Below are 17483 nucleotides of genomic sequence, written 5' to 3'. Positions count from 1 at the left end.
CCCTTGTGCCGCTGAACCATTCTTACACGTGTGTTCAATTTAACTTTGGACCTGTCCCTCTCCTCCCGCAACCCCAAACAGTTTCTCTATATAACAGCCCTGGCTGTCCTGGAACTCACTCTGTAGACCAGGCTGGCCTCAGACTCCAAGATTCAGCTGCCTCTGTCTCTGTTGGGATTAAACGTGTGCGCCACCACTGCCCGACTTCTTACCTACCAGGTCGACCCGGCTTTTTTGTTTCAGACCTTCCAGCTCTGCTGTCCAGAGTGCTGCCAGTACTCAACGACTAGGGCTCTGTGCAGCATTGCTTCCCTAAGCCCACGTTCTGTATCTGTAGAGGAGGTGATAAGTACACACCTCGGGGTCTAGGGCTAAGGAGCTGAAAGTGGGACGCAGGGCTGGGGTTTCAGCTCTGGTAGGAGAAGCAAGGGTCTAGGCTCAATTCCTGGCAGCGCAAAGATAAATTCAAAGAAAGCAGTACCGAGCAACAGAGGGCTTACTCGGTTAAGAGGGACTGGAAGGCCTGCGACTCCTGCCTTCGGACCAAGACCCGAAACTGGTGCAGCTCACGGGAGTTCACCTCGTGCCCCGGCCCCGCCCTCACCTTTTGTGACGTAGCGGATGTAGCGCGCCTCCCCGCACCCACCCGCGTTAGCAGCCCGTGACCCACAGCTCTCCGAGGCTTGGCCCGTTGGAGGTCGCTTCGGTGTGAAAACGCGGGTGGATCTTCCGGGCCATGATGAAGCTAGCTGCAGGCTTCCTTCTGCTGCTTCTGGAAGGTGAGACGCTAGGGCTGACGTGCCATGGTCTGAAAACGCGGGTGGATCTTCCCTGGGGCTTCCTTATGCTCCCAAAAGGGCTTCAGGTCCCTTCCTCCTGAGAACCCTTTTTCATTGGTTCTGTCTTCATGTGGTCGAACTGAACCACTCCATGGCTTGGGAAAGGTTGGATCTTAATTTCTTGTCCCTAGAAGCTTCTGGGGACACTATAGTCATCAGACATCACCCAAGACAGCCTAACCCCCCTCTCACACACACACCTACCTACCAATTCTTAATTCATGAGGAGTCTTCTAGTCTGGGTCTGGCCACTGGACGCGGAGTATGTTTTGGGGTACGGTCCATTCTTGTCTGTCCCCCTTCCCTACAGTGCGGCTCCTGCCCGTAACACCTCTTCCAACTGACGATTTATCGGCCTCCACTCCGGGCAGCCCTCTCTCATCGACTGAATATGAACGCTTCTTCGCCCTCCTGACCCCAACCTGGAAAGCAGAGACTACTTGCCGCCTCCGTGCAACCCACGGCTGCCGGAACCCCACTCTCGTCCAGTTGGACCAATATGAAAACCATGGATTGGTACCAGATGGTGAGGGCCAGACCAGTGGGAACTCTAGACACCCAGAGACCAACTAGGCTCAAGGCAAAAGTTTCGTGGTTATAGAGGAGGCAGGGGAAGGATATGGCTGGCAGCTTCAGATCTCTGCTCGCGGAGACCTTGCTCCAGCCCCGGCTTTCCTGTAACCTCTCTCTCCACGGCTGCTGTCCTCCCTCAGGTGCTGTCTGCTCTGACCTCCCGTATGCTTCCTGGTTTGAGTCCTTCTGCCAGTTCGCACAGTACCGCTGCTCCAACCATGTCTACTACGCCAAGGTGAGAAAAGGTTCAATCCGGTGATCCAGAACCAAGGTAGAGGTGGGAAGTTGAGGAAGGCCTTCGTTAGTTCGTGCTCCCTGTCAGTTTGCCAAGGTGACTACTCTCCTCGGGTGCTCACACGAGTTCCCCGTGAGTAAAGGAGAGAAGGGGTTCAGGAAGAGGCCCTTCTGTTGTTTCCATTCAAGTCCGCTGAGAAAGAATGAAGACCGGCACCAGGCCTGAATAAACGCCCTTAGGATTGGAGGCCCCCTAGAGGAACTGTGTTCCTTCCTCTTACCCGGGAGCTGTGGGAGTTGTTACTTGCTTGGAAGGGGTCTGAGGAATCCCCCTGGAGCAGGGATGGCTGCCCTCAGGAAAAGGCGTTCCCATCTTTCTTCTTCCCTTGCAGAGGGTCCGATGCTCCCAGCCAGTCTCCATCCTATCACCCAACACTCTGAAGGAGGTAGACTCTTCAGCAGATGTCCCTCCCACCACCATGACTTCTGCCATGGCATCCCATGTCTCAGGTGAGCCTTCCCAGTGTGGGGAAACCACAGTTCCCAGGGCTGGAGGGGGGGGGGTCGTCGGGCAAGGGAGAAGCTTTTGCTTTGCTTGAAATAAATCAAGGCTCTCGTCCTAGAGTTTCTTCCACTGTTACTTAAGGTCTTTGTCTGAATCTGGTTTTCCTAATTCTAAAGACAGGTTGGCCTCGAACTCATAGAGATCTCCAGTTAATAGCATTGCATGCTCTTCCGAGAACCTGGACTCAATTCCCAGCCCTCACATGGCAGTCCTGGGAGATCCAGCGCTCTGGCCTCCACTGGCACTGCATGAAATGGTGCCTGGCCATATATTCATACAGATAAAATGAAAATAAAAATAAAAGCCTTCTAGGCCTTTGGTAAATTAATATCTTTATTTTAGAGAGTATTTGGACTGGGAGCATAGCTCAATGGTAGACCATGTACTTAGCATGTCTGAGGCTCTGGGTTTGATTCCTAGTATCCCCCTCGTTCAAGTAGAAGGAATTAGTTGCTGGTTCCTTAGAATACATGGTCTTCTCTAGATGAGTAAAGGGAACATTTGTTCTAGGGAACAAGCACACTTACTTGTAAGGCAAGTGGGAAGGCGACACCACCAACACATTTGTTATGGTGATATCTTTTGACATTTATTGATTGTATATGCAAATATGTTCACATGTGACTGTATGTGCATGTGTGTGGAACTCATAGGTCAACACTGAGGGTCTTCCTCAGTGACCACATTTATTTTGAGACTGAATGTGACTGTGTAGCCCTGGCTGGTATCGAACTCACTGTGTAGACCAGGCTAGCCTAGAACTCACAAAGATCTGCCTCAATCTTCAGAGTGCTGGGGTTAAAGGCGTATACCATCATGTCCAGCTTAGACCACCTTAGTTTTTTGGGGTTTTTTTTGTTTGTTTGTTTTTTCGAGACAGGGTTTCTCTGTAGCTTTGGTGTCTGTCCCGGAACTAGCTCTTGTAGACCAGGCTGGCCTCGAACTCCCAGAGATCCGCCTGCCTCTGCCTCCCGAGTGCTGGGATTAAAAGCATGCGCCACCACCGCCCGGCCCACCTTAGTTTTTGAGACTGGTTCTTTCATGAAACTTGGAGCTGTGACTAGCGAAATGACTCCATGGCTAAGAACACTGGCTGATCTTTCAAAGGACCTGGGTTCAATTCTCAGCACCTACATGGCAGCTCACAACTGTCTGTAACTCCAGGTGGTGGTGGTACAAACCTTTAATCCCAACACTTGGGTGACAGAGGCAGGTGAATCTCTTTGAGTTCAAGGCCAGCCTTGTCTACAGGGAGAGTTCCAGGACAGCCAGGGCTATGCAAACAGAAACTCTGTCTCGGAAAAAAAACAAAAAATAAAAATAAAAACAAAAACAACTGTCTGTAACTCCAGTTTCAGGAGATCCAACACCTTCATCCGTGCATACATGCAGGCAAAACACCAATGCATATAAAATAAAAATAAATTATAAAAAAATAGACACATTAAAAGAAAAAGAAAGAAGGAAGGAAAAAGAAACTCTGAGCTGCTGGGCATGGTGTCACAGGCCTTTAGTCTCAGCACATGCGAAGTAGATGGAACTCTGAATTCTAGATCAGCCAAGACTACGTAGCAAGACTTTGTCTCAAAGAAATAATTACTTGCTAGGCGGTGGTGGCGCTTGCCTTTAATCCCGATACTCAGGAGGCAGAGGCAGGCGGATCTCTGAGGCCAACCTGTTCTACAGAGCGAGTTCCAGGACAGCTAGGGATACAGAGAGAAACCCTGTCTCAAAAAATAAATAAAAATAAAAATTAATTAATAGGAAGAAGCCTGGAGCTCACTGACTGGCCTGTAAATCCTCAGCACCCTGTGTCCGCACCTTTCCAGTACAGACTGTAGGCACATGTTGCCATATCCAGACTTTTTTTTAAATCTATTTATTTATTATGTATACAGTATTCTCGGTATTCTGTCTGCATGTGTGCCTGCAGGCCAGAAGAGGGCACCAGATCTCATTACAGATGGTTGTGAACCACCATGTGGTTGCTGGGAATTGAACTCGGGACCTTAGGAAGGGCAGGCAATGCTCTTAACCTCTGAGCCATCTCTCCAGCCCCCTCCCCCCCATACCCAGACTTTATGTATCCTTTGAGAGCTGAACTCAGGTCTCCATGCTTGCAAGCACTTTAGCAATTACCCTCCAGCACCAATTTCATCCCCCCCCCAAACACACACAGTTTGTGCTGATACTGTTTTTAGATAGGGTCTCCAGCCTTGTCTAGCCTCGATTCCTTATATAGCTGAGGCTAGACTTAAAGTCCTCCCCTGTCTCCACCTCCCAGGTGATAAGATTACAGGCCGATACTGCCAAGGTGGCACAGGTAAACGTGGTTTCTCCAGGGGAAGGAAATCTGATCTTTGCTCTTCTCTTCTCTTGGTCCCCTCTACACCTTGCTGCAGCCACGGACCGCCAGGCCTTCCAGCCGTGGCCCGAGCGCCTCAACAATAACGTGGAGGAGCTGCTGCAGTCGTCCCTGTCACTGGGGGGCAAGGAGCAGCTGGGCAGCCGCAAGCAGGTCCAGGAGCAGCGCAAGCAGGAGCAAATGCAGGAGCACAAGCAAGAGGAAGGGCAGGAGCAGGAAGAGCAGGAGGAGGAGGAGGAGGAGGAGGAAGCCAAACAGGAAGAGGGGCAGGGGACAGAGGAGGGCCTGGAGTCAGCGTCCAACCTGCAGTCGGACTCAGAGCCCAAGTTTCAGTCTGAATCACTGTCTTTTAACCCTTCGTCCTCCTTTACTCCCCGGGTCCGAGAAGTGGACTCTCCTCCATTGATGATGGAGAACATCCAGGAGCTAATTCGGTCAGCCCAAGAAATGGATGCAATGAATGAACTGAGCGATAACTCCTGGAGAAGCCCAAGCACTGGCAGGTACAGGAAATTGTGACTTCTTCATGGGCCCTGCCATCCCTGCTGCCATCTTTGGAATTGCGAAGCCCACTTACCAGCTTTGGTCTCCAGACCCTCTCAGACCTGCTTAGGCTTCAGGCGAAGCTAGCAGTGGCGGGCCCCTCCTGTTCTGTGCCCATCCTTGTTTTAAGCCCCACCCTGGGTTCTGGTCTTATTTCTGGCCTTGATTAGCACTAAAGCCTTCAGAAAGTTATTTCTCCATTTTGTTGTTGTTGTTGTTCTTTAATATTTATTGTTACTTAGGTGTGTGTGTGTGTGTGTGTCTGTTATGCACATGCGTGCAGGTGTCCATGGAGGTCAGAAGAGGGCGTCGGATCCCCTGGGACTACAGTAAATGGGTGGTTGTGAGCTGCAAGAGTGGGTGCTGGGGACCAAACTTGGGTCTTCTGGAAGAGCAGCGACTGCTCTTCACCACTGAGCCATCTCTCCAGCCACTGTTTCTCCATGTTGGACTTCAGTTCCTCATTTGTATATAAAGTAGGCAGTTGGTCCAAGGTCCTCTCCGGCTGCAGGATGGAGGTCCTCTGCTAAGCATGCTGAATGCTTGTCACCAAAGCCCAACTGCTCCGCGGCGGGGAAGAGTGGATGTGGCTTTTCTGCCCCACCCCTCTAGCCCATCCCCACCAGTCTGTACTGTCTTCTTGCAGCCTCCTGCAGCTGCCCCACACGGAGACCATGATGGTGCTATGCTATTCCATTATGGAGAATACCTGCACCATGACTCCCACAGCCAAGGCCTGGAGCTACATGGAGGAGGAGATCCTTGGCTTCGGGGATTCGGTATGTCCACCATGCTATTTAATGGATACATGCCACTGGACATCCCATGGGCCTGGTACTGTGTGAGCCATGGGTGAGGGGCTGGGCAAGGAAAACATGAGGGGTAACTTAAAGAGATTCCTTGGAAGGACATCTCCAGCTGCCACAGAGGAAGAAGGTTCAAGACCTAGTCTGGAAGCCAGTCTGGGCTTGAATGCATCCTTCAGCCCTTGAAGTCGTTAGGCTGTAAACCATCCCTTGAATCCTAGTCAGCATCTTTGGTACCTAGCTGTGCTCTTTTTCCTTCCAGAAGGTTCATAGAATGTATTCCTGTTGACTCTGGTGGTGCAGGCTGTAGTCCCAGCTGCTCACAAGGCTGAAGCAAGAGAGTCACAAGTTCACTCTGTGGAATAGGCAGCAGAATGAACACTGCTTACTGAGACCCAGTCTCAGATGAAGCTCAGTGGTAGAACAGTTGCCTAGCATGCGGAAGACCCTAGGTTCAGTCTCCAGTACCAAAACCAATCCATTACAGAAACCGTTTGTGTTAGGATTCTCTAGAGAAACAGAACTGAAAGAATGAGTGTATATTAAAAGGGCATTTATTAGATTTGCTTATGTGATAAAGTCTACGTAGTCCAACAATGGCTGGAGAGGCTCGGAATCTGGTAGTTGCTTAATCTGTGCGGCCTGACGCACTCAGCGGTTCCAGACTGGCGCTGGAGGCCTGAGGATTCCTGCAGACCTTCGTCTCCACTGGAAGCCCGAAGAAACTGGTTCCGGTATCAGTAAAGGAATACCACCTCCGCATGGTAGCCGGACTTGTCAGCGAGCATGAAGGCAAGCAGGCCAGAGAGAAGCTCCCTTCCCCCCTCTCTCTACTGTCTGGCCTACAACTGCCTGGTACAGCTGCGTTTAGGATCAGTCTTCCCCTTCAAATGATCTGGTCAAGAAAATCCCTCACAGGAGTTCCCAGTGGCTGTTTTCAGTTGATTTCAAATCCAGTCAAGTTGACAACCAAGATTAACCATGAGAAACTCAGCCCTGTCCGTGGACACCCAATCATCTCTGTCGTGCTTAATCTCTGCATGAAAATGGCGAGATTATATTTCTGCCTACATGTGCTATAACCACCCTGCATATAACTAAACACATTCAGAAGAGGTGGCAAAATTCCTTGAGGAATACTTCGTCTTCTAGTGCCCCATAATTTACACAGGATAATATATATTTACAACATCTAAGCACTAATAATATCTCAGTGGATGTTAACATTACATGATAAAGAAATAGAGGAAAGAAAACACAAATGTCTGCTTACTATGTGTGTATATATGCACAAACATGTCCTTAACAAAACAGGATGGGAAGACATCAGTTACAATCCTCATTTCCGTGGCTGGTCACAGGGCCTTAGCTGGTGGTACTGATAACTTCTACTACTCGTTCTGTGCCTTCTCCCCTCAGAAAGCACCTTGAATGGAGGGGTGACCCATTCCTCTGTCCATGAAGGGTTGGGATCCTGTCCCCCAGCCTGGATTGGGTGATTGTTTCCCATTGTCCTTGATTGCAGGGCAGGGCGTGGTAGCACCAAGAAGACGCCCTAAAGCCTCAGTTCTCAACCTGTGTGTGGGTCGACCCCTTGCAGGGATCGCATATCAGATATCCTGCATATCAGATACTTACTCTATGAATTCTAACAGGAGCAAAATTACAGTTATGAAGTCGCAACAAAAAATTTTATGGTTAGGGGCCACCACGACATGAGGAACTGTATTAAAGGGTCACAGCATAAGGAAGGTTGACAACCAGAGCCCTAAAATGTCTTCTGCACTCCAGACATGATCTTATCTCCATTGTGAAGAAGGAACTCAGCTTCCCCTTGGTAGACTGGATCAATCACCCTCCTAACATCTATTCCTTTCTTAGCTCGGAACTTGTTCCCCAAAGTGGCGGAGCAGGGGGTCTTAGCGTCTAGTGAAATAGAATGTTTGTGACTCCTGGCAGGAGTGCTCCCTTATGGAGCCACAACTTCTGGCTAGCAGAGCCTAGAGTCCAAGGAACAGGAAGAAAATATGTTCCTAGGTCACTAGAGGTGAGAGTAGTGGTGCCGCCCTCATTTCCAGTCCTTGATTCCCAGACCCTGAACCCTGGCTATGGAAGAAGTCCTAGTGTGCACTGGAGGTTGATTCAAAGCAATGCAGTCTTCCGGAAAGCACGACGCCGCTCCCGTCTGATTGGCGCTGTAACTGTCTTAAAAAGCCATTCGAAGCTAGGCAGTGGTGGCGCACACCTTTAATGCCAGCATTCAAGAGGCAGAGGCAGGTGGATCTCTGAGTTGGAGGTCAGCCTGGTCTACAGAGTGAGTTCCAGGACAGCCAGAGCTGTCTTAAAACTCCCCCCCTCCAAAAAAAAAATCCATTCCAAGGGCTGGAGCAATGGGCTCAGTGGTTAAGGGTACCAGTTGCCCTTCCAAAGGAACCAGGTTTATTTCTAAACACCCGTATGGTGATTCACAACCATTTGTAACTCGAGCTCCAGGGGGATCTGACACCCTCTTTTGGCCTCCAAGAGCACCAAGCACACACGTGGTGAACAGACATGCATGCACACAGAACATCCATACACATAAAACAAAATTGAAAAAGTGAAAAGCCCATTCTACCATTCTGCCAAGCCAGCTCTCTTCAGGATGATGGGAACCGGTGAATTCCACGAGTGGGGGCCCACTGGCCCCTTACTTGGCTTAGAAGTATGTTCCTTAACTACAAGCAAAGCTGTGGAATACCATGGTGGTGGATCAGACACTCTGTAAGTCCACGGGTGAGTTCACCAGAGGCATGTACAGGAACAGAAACTCCATAAGTATTCAAGTAAGGAAAACACACTGCAGTTTCCACAGTGGTGCCTGCCACCAGAGGAATAGTTGTCATCCTGGGGACTGGTGCCATAGTCTGTATCAGGGTTCTCTCAACGAACAGAACCCGGAGAATGAGCATATCCGAAGGGGATGTATTGGATTGGCTTACATGATATGATCTGAGTGGTCCAGCCACGGTTGTCTCACACTAGAGAGGCCAACAGTCTGGTGGTAGCTCAATCCACGAGGCTGGATGTCTCTGCAGTCCCGACCAGGTACTAAAGCCTGGGAAGGAGGTTCCTAGGGAGCAGCTGGTCTTCAATCTACGTTGGAATCCCAAAGAAGTAGATTCTAAGATTAGTGAAGGAATGCATCTTTGATAGCAACAGGATAGATGGACTTGTGGGCGAGGTGAAGGCAAGGAGTCAAAACGGAAATGTGCTTTCTCCCTTGGCCCTTTTATCTGGGTTACCACCCTCCCTACAGCTCTACCCACTTCAAAGAGTCTGGTCAAGGAAATCTCTCACAGAAATGCCCACAGGCTTGCCTCTTAGTTGATGTTAGGTCTGGTCAAGTTGACAACCAAGATTACCACCACGGCATTTCAGGGAATCTGTAAAATGGTCCCAGTTCCAACATTTCTTCCACATTTAGCAAGTCCAGTCCCAGAAAGATATGTGCTTTTAAGGGTCCCTTTTTTGTCATTGGTATTGTCTGAGGCTCAAGTGATGCTCTCTCGGCCTCGGGAGTAGGCAGTAGTTGGGTGTGCTGGTGCACCCTACCACACACGATTCCTTGGTTTTGAAACACTTCAATTCAGCAAACAACCACTGAGAGCCAACCTACCACTCATTCTTCTGTTTCTTTGGCTAACACTGATTGGGCACCAAATGTCTGCTTGACACTTGGGATGCTAGCAGGATACAAAGAAGATTCAATGCTTGCTCTCTTGGAAACTAGTTGGGGAGATAAAGATAGGGTGTGCTCAGTGGGAGAGAGCTTTCACATCCAAGGCACCTGGTGCCAGGCCTAGCTGGGCACTTGGAGATCAGCACTGTTATGGGGACAAGGAGAGAATGCCGAGAGAGCAGCTGGTGTCACCAACATGCACGATAGCGGTGATCAGAGAATGTTCTTCAGAGAACCAGGGTTTAAACTGAGACCTGAAGGGAGTTAGCAAGGCACAAGGAGGGGCCCAGTGGCGGGTTCTTGGTAGGGAGAATAGTATGCACAAGGCTCTGCAGCAAACAGGACCTAGAAGTTCATGAAGAGCTCAGGATGAACATGTTCTCTGGCTGGAAGGAACTTGAGCCTGACGCGGGAGGATTACGTGGAGTCAGCAGTATTATAAGAGGGTGTGCTGGAGAGAGTTTTTTTTTTTTTTTTTAGAAATGTAAGTTCAGAGGTCATAGACACAGGGTAGTATGCTTGGATAAGGGAACAGAGTCCATTTTCCTGAGCACATAGTATCAGAAGACAAAGTCAAACAGATAGGGTACTAACGTGGAAAGTCTTGCTGCTACTGGAGGCATTTAACACTGCAGGGAAAGGAAAACTGATAGAAGTCGGGGGTCAGGGTCCTGCTGCTGTCCCCCTCGCCTGCTGTTGCAGGGTGAGCAGGGACTGAAAAGGAGCCCACGCCTTGTTTCAGGCTGCCCGTTGGGTGATGGTGGGCTGAAGGTGCACCTGAGCAGATGTTTCTGGTTGTGTTGAGGAACACTCACTCAGGACCAGCACAGCTAGGAGATGGGTAACCCCACTCCGAAAGGAACTGGGCATGTGATGGAGAGCGGGTCTGAGAGGTGGAAAGACCTGGATCCATGTCCAACTCTGAGCAATGTTCCTCACCACATGGAGCCCCGCTCTCCTCGTGAGTAAGTGCCGGTGTCATTTGTTAGCACTTGTGGGATTAATGGCGTGCCTTTGGTGTTTGGCTTCACTATGTAGACCAGGCTGGCCCTGACTCAGAGATCCACTTATCAGTGTTACCAGGATGCTGGGGTTAAAGACGTGTGCCACCATTCCTGGCTGGGTTTTGTTTGTTTTTAAAGAAAGGACCTCTATAGTCCAAGCTGGAAAGGATCTCTATAGGCCAAGCTGGTCTAGAACTTGAAGATTTTGAAATTCCTCATCCTCCTACTTCCGCCTTCCAAGAGGGTAAATCCCTGAATGTTTTTTTTCTTTTCTTTTTTTTTTTTCTTACTTTCTTTTTTTTTTAGGCAGTGTCTTGCCAAGTACCTCAGGCAGGTCTCAATCTTGTGACACTCCTACCTCTGCTGGCCAGCACTGTGACCTCTGCAAATATTGCTAGCACAATCACTAACGGAACAGAGAGGAGAGTTATGATCCTTGTTTAAGCAAGGGTGGATTCCCTTCCCCCATGTCAGATGCCTGTGAGTTACTTGGCAAGGAGAATTTGGAGCTTGGGGAAGAAACCAGAGCTGGTATTAAAGATGGGGGCTCCACCTGCAGATGAAGTTTACTTAGGCGCTGGGAAACCATCCCGAGAGAACTGAGGGGAGGTCCCTGAGGGAGTCTTAGGAAGGATGAGCAAAAGGCCTTAGGGCAAAAAGCATCGCCCATCATGCCGTGAGCTCTGGAGGGTTGATGCAGGGGAGAGGGTGACCTGCCAAGACTCAGCCTCTCACTCCAACTCCTGTCCCAGGTCTGTGACAATCTTGGGCGGCGACACACACCTGCCTGTCCCCTCTGTGCCTTCTGCTCCCTGAAGCTGGAGCAGTGCCACACTGAGAGCACCGTGCTGCGGCAGCGGTGTGGTGCTTCCCACAAGATACCCTTCATCAGCCCCTTCCTCTCAGCCCAGAGCATATCCACCGGCAACCAGGTACCTCGGCCGGGAGGCCTGCAGCAGGGAAGGCTGGAGGGACCATGGGAAGGAGGTCTGGGGGTAGGAGGCCTGTGCCTCTCATGTGTCTCATGTCCACAGGCAAAGATCCCAGAAAAAGGCCGCTTTGGCGGGCTAGATATGTATGGAGGGCTCAGCTCGGACTTCTGGTGTAACCGGCTTGCCTTGAAGGGCTGCGAAGATTACCGAGTCTCCAACTGGCTCAGGGCTGAATTCCTTAGCTTCCAGGAAGGGGATCTCCCCACGAAGGTCAGACACATTTCTTCAACCTTGTCCCCCTCAGGCACTCCTGGTTCTCCCTAGGAACTTATTCTGGGAAGCCAGAACTTGGGGCCCCGGCTCTGAGACCCAGTCCTTAGTGGCTTCCTGCCATTCTTTAGCAGACCCTCCCCCCAGTAAATCAGGGTCACACTCAACAAAGCAGTAGGAACCCTGTGCAGTGAGGAAGCTCCAGACTTGGAGGCGAGATAGAGATAGAAGTTCTGACCCCAACTCTACCCATGGTTTGCTGAGTGGCATTGGTCAAGTCACGGCCTACCGAAAGCCAGAGTTCACTCACGGCCACAGGGAAAGCCTAGACTCCGCCCGGCCCTGAGGACTCGCCTCCTGAAGCCCTCTTCCCATCTTGTCCAGTGCTTTCCCCATCAGTGATACCAGCGGATTTCCCCTTCCCCCTAAGCTGCCACCTCTGAGTTGTTGATCACCTATCGTGGCTGAGAGCCAGTCCCAAACCCACTCCTTGGTGTGACAGCAGGCAAGGGCCGCAGGGGAATGGTTGATCACTGTCACTCATCAGAGGTCCTTGTGCCTTCCCCCTCAGGCCTCCTGATCATTGGACTATTAACTGGGTCATCTTCCTATGTTCTATACTCTCATCTGTGTGTGTGTGTGTGTGCGCGCGCGCGTGCATGCAAGCGTGTGTGCATTGCTAGGCATGGCATCCAGGACCTTTGTATACTAAGCAAGCCCTTGACCACTCATGTGCTGGACCCCTAGCTACCTCCTTCTGTATCCCCAGGAAGCTGACCAATAGGACACTCCTGGTTCCCCTCCCCTCCTGACTGTTTTCTAAGGATCCAGGACTGAGGGTGGAAGAAGACAAAAAGCACGGTGGGGTACACCCCAGCTATGCACGGCCCACCCAGGACTGCCATGACCCTTAATCTAGAGACTGGTGTCCTGTCAGGGTTTTGATACTCTGTCCCTCTCCCTGGCTCCCGGTTCAGATTTGTGACACAAACTATGTCCAGTACCCAAACTACTGTTCCTTCAAAAGTCAACAGTGCCTGATGAAAAGCCAGAACCGAAAGGTGAGCTCCGACCCTGCCCTCACCCCTTAGTAGCCCCTTAGTGCTCCTGGGAGGGTCTGGTCTGAGCCCTCTCTTTCAGGAGCTGGGTTGTGGAAACAGCTCCCTGTCAGCTTCTCTGAGGCAGAGACCTCCAGACAGTGCCTCCTCCTCTTCCTAGTCTGGAGAGAGCCAGGTCCTCTCAGGCAGGAGCAGTCAAGGGGAGCTAGTACAGATAAGAGGGATGGGCCCAGGAGGACCCAGGGGGAAGCCCTTGGCTGGCCTGAAGATGGGATGCTGAATTTCAGTCTGGCCTCCCAGCCTTGCTCAGTAGGTCGTCTACAGTACTTCCTTCCTCTCCGAGTTTAGGCCTCCTCTGTCTTAAAGGAGGGTGAACCATTGAAACCCCGTCTGCGTCCCTTTCTGTCCTGTACCACCTGCCCTGGCTCTGACCGCTCCTCACGTCGTGCTCTCGACGTACACACGTACGTACCGTACGTACGTGCGTACGTACACACCATCCTTTTGTAGGTGTTCCGCATGAGATGTATGTTGAACGAGAACTACAATGTGCTGAGCCTGGCTAAAAGCGAGGAGATTATCCTTCGGTGGAACCAAGAATTTAACACTTTGGCTCTAGGCCACTTTGGATGAGCCGGGGTCTGTGCTGTCCCCGCCCCAGCCCGACCTTCCCACTTCCTCCATCGCTCTTAGACCACATCTATCAGTAGGCTTCCAGGTGCCCCTCACAGGTCTCTTACCTGATTTCTACTCACATTTTCCTCGGGTTGGGACAGCAGTCCCAGAGACGTCCGTGATGGGTGCTCCACGTGCCTTGAAGAATACCTTCGAATAAAGTGTTTATCTCCAGCCCATGTGCTCTATTTAGTGTGACCCCCACCCTCAGCACCGCCACCTCATCCCCTAGGAATCCACCATCCACCTCCAGACTCCCTCCCGTTGGGAGGGCTCCACCTGCAAACAAGAACCTCCTGGGGACAGCTCCGAGGAAGCATCCTGCAGCAAGAGAAGCAGCAGGAGCCGAGAAAGGTATGCTGGCCTTCGTCTCTGAAACTCTGGGCCCCACAAGCTCCCATGTGAATATGGGATTCTCAAGACCGAAGCCTGAGATTATATCAACCCCAGAAAGTGTGACTTATCTTGTGGAGGGAGGAGATTGAAGCTACATCCTGGAGCTCAGAAGCCACAAGCTTACAAGCTTTGCCAGATGGTCTCCATGCTGAAGCACCTTGAAGCATCACTTTGGCACTGGCCTGGAAGAATTTGGACACTCACGAAGCAGTACAGCTGGAGAAGGCACATGTAGCGTCTCTTCCATAGGCTACCAGTCATTAGCAGTGTTTTAGTTAACAGGAAACAGAACTCGGGGTTGGGGATGTAGCTCCCTTGGCAGAGTGCTTGCCTAGCATGGACAAGGCCCTGGGTTCGATCGGGCGTGGTGGTCCATGGGAAGTGGATCAGGGTCATCCGTGGCTGCATAGTTTGAGGTCAACTTGGGCTACATGAGACCCTGTTTCCCAAAAGGGGGTGATAATTGTGGGGGACTAGAGAGATTGCTTAGCAAATAAAAGCATTTGCTGACAGGCCTGGTGCCTTAAATTCAATCTCTAGAACCCATGTGAAGAGGTCGAAGGAGAGAGCCAGCTCCACAGTGTTGACACAGGTACCACGGCATGACTGCACATTGCCTACACGCATCTTCCAAACACACACACAAACATCTACACCTTCATGATAAAAACATTCTCAAGCCAGGCGGTGGTGGCACACACCTTGATTTCCAGTACTCAGGAGGCAGAGGCAGGCAGATCTCTGTGAGTTCGAGCTCAACCTGGCCTACAAAGCGAGTTCCAGGACAGTCAGAGCTATATATTTGAGAGACCTTGTCTCAAAAAACCAGAACAACAAAATTAGAGGAAAAAAAAGAAGGCTCAATGGTTAAGGATACTTCCTGCTCTCGCAGAAATCCCAGACTTGGTTCCCAGCACCCATGTCTGGTGACTCCAATTTCCAAAGGTCTAATGCTATCGTCCAGCCTTCACAAGCACCTGCATGTACCTTGCACACATAGGCACACTCAAGGATACACATATGTAAAAAATTATTTTTTATTTTAGTTAAAATTTAATTTCTCCCCTTCCTGCTCCTCTCTCCAATTCCTGCCATGTTCTCTCCTCACTCCCTCTCAAGTTAATGGTTTCTTCTTCTTTCACTGTCTCTCTCTCTCTCTCTCTCTCTCTCTCTCTCTCTCTCACACACACACACACACACACACACAATCTGCTGAAACCATTTAGTGTTGCTTGTGTATACATAGTTTCAGGGTTGACCATTTCATATTGGTTAAGTTAATTAAGGGGTTCATCCCTGGGAAAGACTAATTCTCCCTCTCTCAGCCGTCATTAGTGGCCAGCAGTTCTTTGTCTAGAGGTGGGACTCCTGGTGGTTGTCCCCCCTTCCACATTAGCAGGTACTAGTGTTGTCATTGTTCAGATCTTGTTTAGGCAGCCATATTGCTGAGGTACCATGGGTGGTTTCCCTGTCTTTTCTAGGAGACACATTCTCACACTGGACTTCCTGTTCCTCTGGTTCTTTCCGCCCCTTTTCGGAGACGTTTCCTGAACCTTAGGTGCAGGAAGTGTATTGTCGGTGTATCCATTGGGGCTGGGCACATCAGCCTTGGTTGATCTTTGCGTTGTGACCAATTGTGGTTTTCTGGAGCATAAAATTTCTTTAAGAAAAAAATATCAAGAGATTGCCAGTCATGGTGGTGTACACCTCTATAACACCAGCACCCAGGAAGCAGAGGCAGGAGGATCTCTGTGAGTTCAAGGCCAGCCTGGTTTACAGAGTGAGTTCTAAGCTAGTCAGAGATACATAATGAGACCTGTCTCAAAAATGGAAAGTTGAACTGTGCCCAAAATAGTAGATCTGGGTGTGGCTTAGTGGAAGGCGCCTGCTGACCTGCATGGGCCATCCTGGGTTCAGTCCTCACAAAGGAAACAACACAATGAGAATAAGGCACTCCTTATGCACCCTCAGGCAGCTGGAGTGATCGGTCAATCCGTGGCTTCCCATTCAGCACAGTGCTAATGCTGCCTTTTGCCTAGTGTTGACCAAACTCATGTAACCATAATACCTTTTCCAGAGACCTCCAAAAACACCGCCTTTGATCATGTAGCAAGGGGCTATGCTCAGCCCAATGATGCAGACAGGAACCACCCTAGGCTCCCTGCCTCCAGGAACTCCCAGCCTGAGACAGCAGCAGGAGAGGAGGAAGCATCCAGACAGGCCACTGCTAAGGAGGAACTGGGTGTGTGCTGGCATGGAGGGAGAACACTGGCATGCCCGTGGGCCCTAGGCAGCGGAAGATACAACCACGAGCCACATGAAGTAAACCACCTACCTGACCCAAGAGAGGAAGAGAGCAGGCAGGGAGGAGACAGGTGAGAGAGTAGCATGGGTGGGGGGAGGGTGTTAGTCATCAGGCATGGGGGTGGGTGTGCCACCTGGAGTTCCCGGAAACTGCAAGTCTGTGAGCCATAGTCGGGATGACTAGAGGTAGGGCTGGGTTTTCATCAGCTCTTGGAACTCGCGTCTCGGACCCGTTTGCTGAGGTGTCTGTGGTCAAGGCTTTTCTCCACTCTCACTCTGTGGGTTTGGAAGAGTGCACCGAGCTGGCCTGGATGGACTGAGATCTGTGGGGTGGGTGTGTCAGGCCCGCCCAGGAGCAGGTCCTACCGGCACAGCTCAGCCGGCGCAGAGTGTCAGAGTGTCAGCCGAAGCAGTCTTGGGGCAGCGGCAGAGGAAGAGCGGCAGAACAGAGGTATGGGGGTACGACAAGCGGGGACTCACCAGAAGTGGGGGACATTGGTGAGGATGGAGAATACGGATGGGCCGTAGGCTTTGAGGAACCCTTTTGGATAAGGCAAGAGGACAAAAGGAGCTGCCCTCCCCCCTTCCGGGGGACAGATCTTTCCACAGGGGGCCTGAAGAGGCAGCCAACATGCCTGGCACACCCTAAGGCCTGAAGCCCCACTGTGAACCACCTTAGGGTCCTCCCCTAAATCGTTAGGCTCCTGCTTTCATGCTGACCCTGAGCTCCCTGAGGAGAGCTCTCTGAGATCTGCTCCCCTCACACCCACTCATCCTGCAGGACCGAGTCCTAACCTGGAAGACACTGAGCTGAACGGATTGAAGTTTGCTAAAGATCTGGCCGGGAAAGACAGCCCTCCCCGGTCAACAGGGTGTGTTTTATTAGGTTATTTGATGCTGGGATAGAATGACTATAAGCTAAGCACTTGTCCTACCACTGAGTGCCCCCAGTCCCCCGCTTTTGAGATGTAGCCCAGGCTGGCCTCAAAATCTAAACGTAGCTGAGGAGGTCCTTGAACTCCTGATTCCTCTCCCTCTGGAGTCTGGGATTCCAGGCACGGACCACCACAGCAGGTTTCAGCAAGTGCTGGGGTTGAACCCAGAGCATGCTAGGTAAATACCCCACCAACTGAGGAGCTGCATCCCCGCTCTCCTGACTGACCCTTTTGGGGAATGAAGTCTCATGCTTTCTTTTTGT

General features: G+C 51.0%; 1 protein-coding gene across 1 annotated transcript; it reads left to right on the top strand.

The window, feature by feature from the left end:
* The first annotated feature begins 5 nt into the window (after positions 1 to 5).
* On the top strand, positions 6 to 13543 carry Acrbp (acrosin binding protein). Its single transcript, XM_057785604.1, has 10 exons — positions 6 to 779; positions 1150 to 1365; positions 1553 to 1647; positions 2039 to 2156; positions 4614 to 5079; positions 5766 to 5898; positions 11403 to 11582; positions 11685 to 11852; positions 12830 to 12913; positions 13421 to 13543. The coding sequence occupies exons 1-10, from the start codon at positions 737 to 739 to the stop codon at positions 13541 to 13543; spliced, it is 1626 nt and encodes a 541-aa protein (XP_057641587.1). The 5' UTR covers positions 6 to 736.
* The last annotated feature ends 3940 nt before the right edge of the window (positions 13544 to 17483 follow it).

The sequence above is a fragment of the Chionomys nivalis genome, chromosome 1 (genome assembly GCF_950005125.1).
Source record: "Chionomys nivalis chromosome 1, mChiNiv1.1, whole genome shotgun sequence".
NCBI lineage: Eukaryota > Metazoa > Chordata > Mammalia > Rodentia > Cricetidae > Chionomys > Chionomys nivalis.
This window is presented reverse-complemented; position numbering and strand designations above follow the sequence as displayed.